The sequence below is a fragment of the Fistularia commersonii genome, chromosome 16, assembly GCF_037954325.1.
Source record: "Fistularia commersonii isolate RoL2024-O1a breed Wild chromosome 16, RoL_Fcom_v1.0, whole genome shotgun sequence".
In the NCBI taxonomy this organism is placed as follows: domain Eukaryota; kingdom Metazoa; phylum Chordata; class Actinopteri; order Syngnathiformes; family Fistulariidae; genus Fistularia; species Fistularia commersonii.
The window spans coordinates 11,262,664-11,273,902 of NC_141299.1; the positions used below are offsets into that span (position 1 = coordinate 11,262,664).

Here is an 11,239-nt window from a genome sequence, read left to right on the forward strand (position 1 = left end):
GCAATTTTCTTGGACGATTTCTCTATTTCATCTCAATATTGGACAAAACCAGCTTGGACCTATTCCAGCATTATCTATGTCCCTTTTCTTCTTTTCATATTATTGGCATTCAACTTGTTGCGGGCCAACAAACACACCATGATCCTGTGTCTGTGATCAAACATTTTAAAAACGTATTATAACTTAAGAGTATTATCACTTGTTGTTATATGTATTACTGCCGCATTTGACGTCACTCAAAAATATAAGTGCAGGGATTCTAAAAATTCTCCTGATAACATGTTTCCTCAGTTAAAGCATTGCTGTTTGTCAATTTTTCTTTTCATTCACTTTCCATCATTTTCAAAAAAGACATTAAAGAGGTGTCAGCAGATAAAATCCCAAATCCCTTTCCAATTCCTTATTGTGAAGCTGAACATACAAGATCATGACCAAACCGAGGAATCTCTGCCGAGGACAGCACTCAGATCTTCTCTCACAACTGACCAGACATCCAGGTAAATCATAGCCAGGTAGAGCGCATCAAAGATGGGTTACTGAGAGCTGATATTATTATGATAAGTAAACTTTCTTTCACTTGAATACCTGTCCAAAATATCTGCACAGCCATGCGTAGAGAAAAAATTAATATCCCCAACATGCTCTGACTGTCTAGATTACATGGGAGAATGTGTGAGGAATAAGAAGACAGCGCGGGAGTAAAATGCAGTGTTACGTGATTTTACACACCACTGACGAGCCATTCTGTCATCTCTGTTACTCATAAGCCTAAAACAGCCCATGAGAAACTCTGCCAAAGGGAAAAAGACAAGTCAATGCAGGGATATTTTCAATGGTTTAAATAACTGAGATACAACAGAGGCGCACTCTTCTCTGGGGCTCGCCAACCAGATTAAAGAATACACAGCTACTGCACTAATGCAAGGAGACTGGTAACTGGAGATGTGACGACTGCTTTTTTTTTCCCGTAGACACTTTTAAGAACCGCTAACCGATGTCCTTCATGGGTTAGGAGAGAGACCTGTCAAGTCTACGGTGTTCCATCCAAGATGTATAAATACATTCACATAAGGGGTAACCTTGTATGCATGGGAGTTATGATGCCAGAAGGTGACCTAAAGTATTAACAATGATTCCCCATTGGATCAAAGTGAACAGTCAGCATGCTCAGTTGTAACAGTAGACCTTATGAGACAGAGGATGTAAGTGAGCATGAGAAAACCATCAGGCATTGTAATGTGAGCTTGTGTTGGCTGTTATAGTGACTTAATGGAGTGGAATCACAACTCGACCTTCCAAACGAAGAATCAGTGTCAAACCGAGCATCACAATAAAGGAACTGGACTAGCTAACCACTGGCCGCGGCCCATAAACTATGCCGATTACTATTCCTCGAAAACACTCCGACTGGAACAATTAACGTCAGGTCACATGCAGCGCATAACGTTACAAACGGAGCATAGTGCATTAACGGTTTCATAACTGCCTTCACGTTTTCCGCCTTCGGAAGGAAAAAAACACGAACTTGTCAAAAAACACAGACAATAGAGGAATTTAGAAACACGCACACAATAAATGAAACGCCAATGTTGGTTGGCAAGGCTATTTCCGCTAACGCGTCGTTGTCAAACTAGCATGAAGTTGGTAGCAAATGCTAATCAAAAGCAAGGAAATAAAGTAACACTCACCCTCCATTGTCACACACTCTTTAATAATACATGTAGGTCTTTACCTGAATGTTGTGTGAATATATTAATTGCAGGATCAGGGACGTTGATCGCAGCTGTCCTGCCTGGCGGTGTCCCGGTGTTACTGCCGGGCTCTCGGGGTCTCCTCCCGGCGACGCTCCCCCGGTTCCCCTTCCCTTGGTGTGGTTGGGACGCGTGGGGCTGTGGCTGCTGGAGTCCGGTCGATGTGCCCTCACCGACGCGGCCTACCTGCTGTCCCATCCCGGTACTTTGGCGTGAGGACGTTTGGGACGAAGCGAGCAAACCCCCCTGCGTTACCTCTGCCTCACATTCCCCTAAAGTACAGCAGCCTGGTCCGAATAGCGTTTCTCAATCCCCTCCCCGCTCTTCCTTACCGAGCTAACTATCCCGTATTAGCTCGCTTGGCTAACCCGTTAGCTAATGTTAGCAGAAATCACTGAAACCCACCCACCCTGCCTGGAATAATAAAATCGCAACGCTGGCGTGTGACAGCGGTTCTCTCTATCCCAGTGGTCCCGGTGCTATCCGTGCATAAATTAAGAGTGTCCGAAAATTCGTAACCGGCAATATCGGAATCTTTTCAAAATTGTTTTGCCGTTGTCCGGCCGCTGCGCGCCCCCTCTGACGCCGCCATCTTTACCGCAGAAGAGACGATGCGTTTCGCAAGGCGGGGGGTTCTTGTGGCGACCTCCCCCCCCCCGCCTCCATCTCCATCCTCCACCCCGGGTTCACACACCGCCGGGGTCCCGACGACGCCCGAGAACCGGGTTCCCACGGATGTAATCGCGAGCGAAAAATGCGGGATACTTTACCGACACCGATCCCGAGAGAACCGATCGCAATAAGAAAGAGGATGGCGAGTCTGTCGCTTGCGTTATCAATCCGGTATCCAGGGATTTCATTGACGCCGCATTAAAGTGTCCTCTGCGGGCTGAGAAGCATCAGATGACCCACCTGTAAGTTTTCTGATTCTAGCCTGGAAAATAGATGTGGGAGGTTAAAGTGATCGCGAAGCATTGGAGACAACAGCAGCAAAATGCTTCATCATTCAGATTTGGAATATATCTTAAATCTACACACCTAAATAGGACATAAACACCCAGCATTAAAAGTGTAATATCTGTTTATCTCCAATGGTGCACTCAAATAAAAATAAAGACAATATCTTGCAAATATAACAAAAAGCTGGACAGTAAAGGGCAACTTGTTCATATACGTTTAATAGTTCCAATATTTGATTTGCTTCAAGGAATCTATCAGACAAGGGTCATTTGAACATTGAATACATTGATTTGCAAAACGGTCACTTGACACAAAAACCCGACATGAATCATGCAGCTTCGCTCTTTGCATCAGATATCTAAAGAGACAAAGGTTTAATGGTGTTAAGGAAGATTAAAATGAAATAAAATGAATTACAATGCTGCTTCATTTTTATTGAAACAAATGCCATTTTGACATTCCCCTTTAGCCACCAGTGTCTGTAATATTAATTAAAAATTGAATAAAACACTGGTAAGTTGCCTTATACATGTGTTTATTGCCAGACTGTCCGTGGAAGCCTCAAAAGCTCCTGGCCAGATGCATCAGTGCGCCGGGATCCTGCCAAATACTTTCTACAACGCCACCTGGTGGCCAAATACCGGTCAGGATCGCATTCCTGTTTTTTCCTACGTGAAATTGTGCATTTCCTTATTTACAGACATGCGGACTCCCTGATTTGTCATCTATCACATTTGGCAACGTTAACACACAATGAAAAAAAAAAACACTGAACATTTTTAAATCTTCTTTTATCGTGCCCCTGGTACTTTGAGAAGTGAAAAAAATGCTGATTGTAAAGAAAACCCATCTCATTTATAGTACTCATGTCTTCCAATGCAAACTGTAGCCCTTAGTGAGAATCAAGTATCATTATCTTCATGTTACATTGAGCAGCCAGCTGCATCACTAACAACAGATCGAGAAAACATAAAGCTTTCATAGAATATACTGTCAGCACTTAGTACAACTTCAAGTTTCTTTTTTTACTTTAAGAATTCAGCTTTCTTTTTTTACTCTGGACTTGGAATGAAAGACCCCCTTTCCACTTTGTGGCTTGACAGATTAAGACCTAAAGAAAAAATTGACACTTCCTTTGACAACAGCAAAGTCCATGGAAATCTGGTGAATTGAGAGTCCAGGTGTAGTCTGTAAGATCTATGAAACGTATTTGCTGCAAACAATCACTGAATGCTCTTAAAAAGTCAGTATTTCAATTAAAACATAGTACAATGACAAGAACGAAGTCTGCATTTCCTCTAAGTTATGCAAATACAAGGCTTTTTCAAAGTGATTCTTATAGGTAGTGAAAATAAATACCAGTCAATATTTGGAATAATCTTAATAATGCTTCATTTAGTTTTCATCACTAAACTATACTAACCTTTACTGCATTTACATTGTATTTCTTTTTGGCTGCCTCATGACCAGAAATAACACAATGGCACATGGAGGAGCTTCACAGTAGATCAAGGCAAACAAATAGGGATTTTATCTGAAAAATAAATAGATCTTGTAAATAAAAAAGGTCACATATGTGAACAACTATTTTTTTTAGAGTAGGAATTGCAATTAAGGCATCTTAGTGGCTTTGCTGTTAAGAGTAACAGACATTTTGGCAGATTGTTATTGGACATCTTCCATACATTCATACAGACTAGTGCAATAAAATAAAAACACACATGACAGACAAAAGGTTGTGGCTATAGCAGAGAGGCTGGTCAACTTGATGGTGATGGGTGAGGGTCCTGAGAAACAACTCAACCTCAGGTCATCAGTCTGCCACAGTACCCCTCTGACAATTCCATGAGCGAGGCTTCAGTAACTCTAGGAGGGAAGGCTGAAACCAAAAGTAAATCATATAAATATGTGTCGACACATATTCAAAATCTTTCTGTTAATTTGACCTATATACTTGGAGGCAAAGCATTGCACTCCTGTGGTGAGGGAACAAAAGCACTCTGCAGGGGTTACCTCCTTCAGAGGGCAGTAGCGCTGGGCGTACCACTCCTGGGAGTACAAACAGATGATGACCCCGTGACCCAGAAAGAGGGACGTCCACATGATAATATTCCAGATTGGACCTTTCCTTTGGTCATGTAGAATGAAATTGAACATCACTGTAAGAAGAGAGATAAAGAGAGTGGAGCATAAATTGACCGTCTTTCATGTGTCTTGTGAGATGCTGAAGAAAATGCACCGACGTTCAGCTGAATTCTCAAGCACTCTATGTGGATAAGTAAATAGTCACTTATTAAAAAAACAGGAAGGTGAAGATGTCTTACTTCCAAAACACATAAAGAGGCAGAAGAGTACAGGATAGAAGAAGCCAAAACAGACTGCAAGAATGTACTCGTGGACGACTGCAGACACTGTGAACACAAACAGCATGGCTGCTGGTCTGAAACGTTTCTGCGACATCTGGAAGAAGAACAGTGGAAACAAAAGAGTTTTACACCCCACTGACAAGAAAGAGAAATCTGATTCAAATATTTTTTTCTAAGCAAAAAAGAAACAAAAAGAAAAAAAAATGGTGTTTTGAATGGCTTTTCCTGTAATGTTATAATTTATAGTGTTGCAAAATTTAAAAAGCAACATTTTGAAATGGCTCCTGCTAATGCAAGTAATGAAATAGTACTCTGCTGAGTTAGAATCAGTAAATCTCAAATGAGATGTGGTAGGCTACTGGACTAGAAGTAAGGTTATTTTAGGTGAAAACTGATTGACAACAAATCATGGAACAAAAACATTCCCAATTGTTTTGAAGTGATTTTTCCAGAACAATTTCAGGAACTATACAGCTGGTGTGACTAATTTGTTCCTTACTTCCTACTACTTCTCAAATGTTCCTACTATAATTCAAGATTTTTCATGCCAAATTTTCATTTTCCTCACCTATGATTATTTATTTATGCCTATCTGTATGTCATTTCTGTAATTTTCAGACATCTTAGACACCTCACCTGCTTTTTATGTAATTTGATCTGACTTTTAAGGTATTTTTTTCACAATTTTCCTCATTATCTTTTTCCCCCAATCTAGGTGCTAGCTAATTTACTTCTTATGCTTGTCATGTTAAAAATCAAGGTTCAAAAGCGCTTTCCAGGAAATTTGGCTTTTTCTCTAATTTTCAGTGACTGGAAAGTTCATCAACTTCTGAAGAGATAATTCAGGTTTTCCAACAACCATTTTACCATGGGTTTAGTGATGGATCAGACCGTTGGTTTTGCGAGAACTTGTCTGTGATACTAATTGGTCTAATTTCTGTTATTAACCAGCTCGACCTACAGTAATTATTTTAAGGTAAACAGAAATATTTGATTGACTAGCCATAAGGAAGCTTCTTCGTTTCTTTCTTCTCGAACTTCTTTTACTGTTTTGGGCAGTGGAAAGCCACAACCACTCAAAATGCAGGTACATTTGTGTAAAAACAAAGCCTACTTGGAGGAGGTGGAGAGAATTACATTTATTTATGAGTAATTGTAGCATGAAAAATAGATTGAGATTGTCGGTTGCAGGAAAAAAGGAGCTGCATATTCCCCTCCATAACGTAATCAACATAAATATGCTGACAAACAGAGCCTCTGTTGTGTTAACTAGGAACAACACAAAATCCACTCACCCATAGTAGGTCCCGATACACATAGTAATACAGCCAGTCATGGACCACTACATTCCAAGTACGATAGTAATTGGCAAAAGATGTTGAATTCCACCAATCCTGTGACACGCAGTCAAAATAACTGACATTCAGTGAAAATGTCACAAAGACACAAATTTTAAAAGAGCAAGCAGAGATATCATACCTTATAAAACATTCTGTCAGCAAAACGGAGCATCTCTGCAAATGCATTTAGCCAACAGTGGAGGAAGGCAAAAAATCCCAGAAAGAGAACCAAAACACCTATAACTCAAAAAAGATTAAGCATGACATACTTTTTTAACCCCAAACTGTATTAAGTTCTGCAGAAAAAAAACAAAACAAACAGAGATTCTGAAGTATTTTGAAGGAAATGTTTTGATGAGGCTCTGGATACTCGTCTTACCTGGCAGGATTGAGTTAAAGACACAAAGGACCATGGCCCTCAGGTCAAAAAACTGCAGACTGATGCTTCGAAATTGAGGGATGCAGAGCCTCACAAACACATAATACGCATAACACAAACAGCCTAGTACCTGGAGGGTAAAAGCCATTAAACTGGTAGGTTAAACAGACCCATGTGTTTTGCATTTTGTTTTCTTGAAATAAATGTATATAAGGATTTGGTACCTGCAGTAACTTTGTGGCCACATAGCCCCATCTGATCACTGGATTCCTGCATCAAGTGAAGAAACAAATTTAAATCCTGTGTAAGGGCAACTGTAAATGTACTTCCTTTAGTTACGTTAATACATAATTAAAAACACCCTAACATCCTATTTACCTTGGGTATTTATCTCTGTAGATAAGAGTAGGTGCAAATAAGAAGTAGAGATACTGAGAAACATGAGGAACCACTGGACCAGGGCCTGTTGATGGCACACGACACAGTCAATCAATCAATCAATGAAAAAATTAAGAAGTAATCAAAGAGAGTTGTTTCAGGCAGTCTACTTACTAGTTCTGTCTTTAGTCCACGCCAGAACCCTTGGTGCATTCTCCCTAACAAAAGAGTGGGCTTTCATCATTAAGCGCACCTGAAACAATGTAATAGGACTATTACAGCAGCCAATTCATCATCACCACATCATTTCAAGACGAGGTCCGTCTTTCAAAAAGCTAGTAAAAGTGCATTACTTCAAGCAATGCCAAAAAAGCCTTCTACCTGTTCCAGAATGATGATAAAGCAGGATGCAGGTGGCAAGCCATTTTTCACCACCACATATGTTGACAGGAATCCAAGGCCCAGAATTTGGTAGAGCAAGAACGCAAGGGCAAACACAAGACTGCACAACCGGGGGTGACTAGAAGAGCCAGACTGGGTTTGTGACCAAAGGTGGAACATACAGTAGGGAACCAGCAACACAGACAGGAACATACATATCCAGGTGCACACCACCAGAGGGAACTGTCCGAATGCATAGACGAGCAGGTCAAAATCAAGCACCAGTCTGGGGTGAAAACAGTTAAAGCTGAAATGAGAAACTAAAGCAATAACAATCAAACACCTACGATATTTTCAGATTACATGAGATCAATCAAAGGTGTAATTCACAGAAAAACTATGCATTACCTGCCTTCGTCAATAAAATCTACCACCAAAGTACTGAGGATGAAGAGGATGAGCAGGGCAATGAACATATGGTAGATTGTACTGATGTGGTTCACCTCTAACAGTTCACTGCGGAAAAAATAATGGCTGGTGTTAAAGACCTCCTCAGCAACAGAACTTCTAGTTATTTATCATTTCCCCTCATGTGTCAACTCACTCTAGGAGGGACCTGCGATTAACGAACTGCTTGCCCTGGCCATGGGGAGGTCGAAAATTCCTAGGGATAACAGTGATATTAGTTGCCCTTTCTCTGAGAGATATACAATTCAAAATGTCCAAATGAAAACCAGTGCTCTTGCGGTGTCCCATCTGGATACCTGAGTTTGGCCTTCTCCTTGTCTGACAGCTGCAGTGAGAAGAAAGTGGGAACAGGAGCAGGCTCAATGCAAGCCGATTCCTCTATGAGACTGTCCATGAAGTCATTGACCTGACTGTCCAATTGACGCATCAGGTCACACTTCAGGTGCTGAGAAATAGTAAAATGCATAGGAATACTTGTCGTTCACAATGAGTAAATATTTAAACCATTATGGAATACATTTTAAATTGCAACTTGGAAAAGGGATTTCTCGATCTTGTCATTAGGCCACCCACTAAATACATGGACTCAGCCAGCCATGGTTCCGCAAGATTAAAGCATCAACTAAAAATGATGTCAACTTTGCAAATTTCTTTTAGGTGGAAACTTTTCTCTTGGTAGAACTTGAATTTCGAGTTTAGTGCGGCTATATTATAAATTAGGGGTCCCACGCTTTACTGGAGAACATTTTCCAGCTTGTGTGACATGGAGAAATCATACACTAACACTGATATGGTGTTAATTCAGATACATCTGTCTTTACTGGTGGAGCAGCTAAACTACTTATTCATTTTATGCACTGGTTATTTTCAAATGATAATTGGCTCAATCGAATATCAAAAAAATATTTGCATAATGAAAGGGTCACGGTGGATATTAACAAATGAAAAAGTGTCTTTACATTGTTTTGAGCTGGTTCTTAAAAGAATCAACACTTTTAGCATGCCTCATAGCAGGGTGCTGAGTGTAAGAGAAAAGGACCGCAACCACTGTTTCAGTTACTTTCATGTGGGACAGACAGTAGTCAACAGCTACTGCCTCATGCTATACATGCGCACATTGACAGGATGTCTGAAAGTTATTGTTTTAATACAGCTAAAAAAGTAATTAGCTTCTCCTTCTTAATTGAATCTATGATTCTCAAAGCCTTAATATCCAATTGGCTACAAGGGTTTTGCTATCTCTCAAAAGAACAACAGTGTATTTTCTGACCCTCGACTGGAGTGGAGAGAAACTACCCCAAAAACCACTGCAGCAGGGGAAAATGGAAGAAACCTCAGCAAGATCCTTAGATCCCCCAAATTACTAACCTCTGCTTTCCTTTTCAGCTGTAGCTTTTTGCTGATTACGTGTTCCACCTCAATTTTTCCTAAAAGTAGGAAGAGATTTTAATGTTTAACATATTTGTGGCACCATCCTTGACTCACAGGTGAGATTTTGATAAGGTTACACGAAAGCAAACAGACAAGACAGTTCTTCACTTTTATAAATGAGTAATGAGTCGCCAGGCTACGTACTGTCATTTATAAAGGACTTTGGCCTGGCAAGTGTAAACATGGATTCACACCTAGTCAAATACAGAAAACAATGACCCAGTGATATCTGACTAATAATGACCTGTGGAGCATTTGAGGAGGTGATTCAGAATAAGATTCTCTATAGCACTTAATGCAGAATTTAAGTGTAATAACATACACAGTCCAATAGAAACACTTTTTTTTCTTAATATGGATGGATTAATGAATCAAATATTTGACATGGTGGGAATATTTTACACACTGTGATGAAAGAGTACTCTTCTGGGAGAGAGCATGGCAAGGGACAGAGCATCTAAAGAAAATGTGTGTGTTATTTGCATTGAGGACCTGCTATCAAACATGAGCTACCTCCCCTGGACATGGGGTTTTTATATGAAACAGGTCCAGTTTCTTCTATAAGATATGAGAAAAAAACTTGACTTGGACACACACACACACACACACACACACACACACGCACACACACACACACACACACCTTCCTACCATTGCTTTTCATGCATGTCTCTCCGTTGTCTTGCTGTAGTTTTTCTGGACTGCATTCTCCTTCCAGAGAACTATCCGGATTAGAAAAGGCGGGCATTTTTGGAAGGTTACGACACCGACACAGGTCACTGTCATCTCCGCTCTCCATCCTGGAGCATGAAGCGGTCGAAAAAAAGGGATAACAAAAGCAAGGCAGTAACAATATTAAAATGGAAAAGGATCGAGAAGTTCGGGGTAGCCGGCGCTTCCCTGCCGGGGCTGAGAATGCGGTGTCTTGGATGTCAAACGGGAAGAACTCAAGTTAAATCACTCTCACGGGACACGGACACTCAACAGATAGCTAGCAGCTCACAGTTAGCTTCCCGCAGCTGGAAACAACCCCGAGCTGGCCTGGAATAACGGCGCTCCAAACTGAGCTTCCTTTTCACCTGGACCGCTAAGAACAACATACATAATAATTTATGTTTGGTTTCTTAGCCTAACCGGATGGTGGTTGCTAGCAAGCTGGGAGCTATCAAAGTAGCGCACTTGTTGACATCCATCGTCAATAAACGAACAGGTTGTCTGGAATTTGGATCAGAAACCGCAAGCCTTGCCCGCATGACTTCCCGGATACTCACCGACCGGTCACCTTTTACAAAAGAAAAAGACAAAACAAAAAAAAAAATGATGTTGGACTTAACCGAGTAGAAACTCAAAGAAGTGACTCTCTCACTCACGTCCGTCCGGAGAGCGGCTCATCTTCACCATTATGACAGGGAGGAGATGATGACACGGACAGCCGGCGCTGATTGGCCGAGAGACTCTCCTCCTTTTGACGTCATCACAAACCACCATGAGGCCCATCGCCGGTGCATCAGACGCAAGACGGCAGCTTGCAAACATGAGTACCAGAACTGAGGCCTAAATCACACCAATATCAAATAAAAATCAAACATTTAAATAATAAAATAAACAAATAGGTCCTATTTCCCCCCATGGCGCCCTGAGCCAACGATTCGACGCAGCTCGTCCTTTCTTATTGTGCAATCAAAGTTTGAGTTTAAAACTTCTTCAGAACTGGGACCATTTACTTTTTGTTGAAATGAGTTGGCTAAATTGATTCAAAATCTATTTACAATGGCGCTACCAATC

The 11,239-nt window shown here is 40.9% G+C and overlaps 2 protein-coding genes across 4 annotated transcripts in view; both read right to left on the bottom strand.

The window, feature by feature from the left end:
- The window catches only part of abl2 (c-abl oncogene 2, non-receptor tyrosine kinase), a 29,316-nt gene extending 26,972 nt beyond the window's left edge, over positions 1-2,344 (bottom strand). The window contains exon 1 of the mRNA XM_086161816.1: positions 1,733-2,344. Coding sequence (XP_086017942.1) covers positions 1,733-1,949 — 217 coding nt within the window. The 5' untranslated portion in view covers positions 1,950-2,344. The remainder of the gene's footprint in view (positions 1-1,732) is intronic.
- Positions 2,345-2,912: 568 nt separating this feature from the next.
- Positions 2,913-10,858, bottom strand: soat1 (sterol O-acyltransferase 1). 3 transcript variants are annotated; one of them, XM_086162055.1, is made up of 16 exons: positions 10,726-10,858; positions 10,106-10,254; positions 9,392-9,450; positions 8,320-8,468; positions 8,160-8,219; positions 7,964-8,071; positions 7,556-7,841; positions 7,349-7,427; positions 7,175-7,259; positions 7,021-7,066; positions 6,797-6,926; positions 6,557-6,660; positions 6,373-6,471; positions 5,036-5,171; positions 4,725-4,870; positions 2,913-4,590 (listed from the first exon to the last, which is right to left on the bottom strand). In XM_086162055.1, the coding sequence occupies exons 2-16, from the start codon at positions 10,251-10,253 to the stop codon at positions 4,525-4,527; spliced, it is 1,701 nt and encodes a 566-aa protein (XP_086018181.1). In that variant the 5' UTR covers position 10,254; positions 10,726-10,858; the 3' UTR covers positions 2,913-4,524. The 3 variants fall into 3 exon arrangements, with proteins under 3 accessions (XP_086018181.1, XP_086018180.1, XP_086018182.1); XM_086162054.1 differs by having other exon boundaries at positions 10,825-10,855; XM_086162056.1 differs by having other exon boundaries at positions 6,557-6,654; positions 10,106-10,843.
- Between the last annotated feature and the right edge of the window lie 381 nt (positions 10,859-11,239).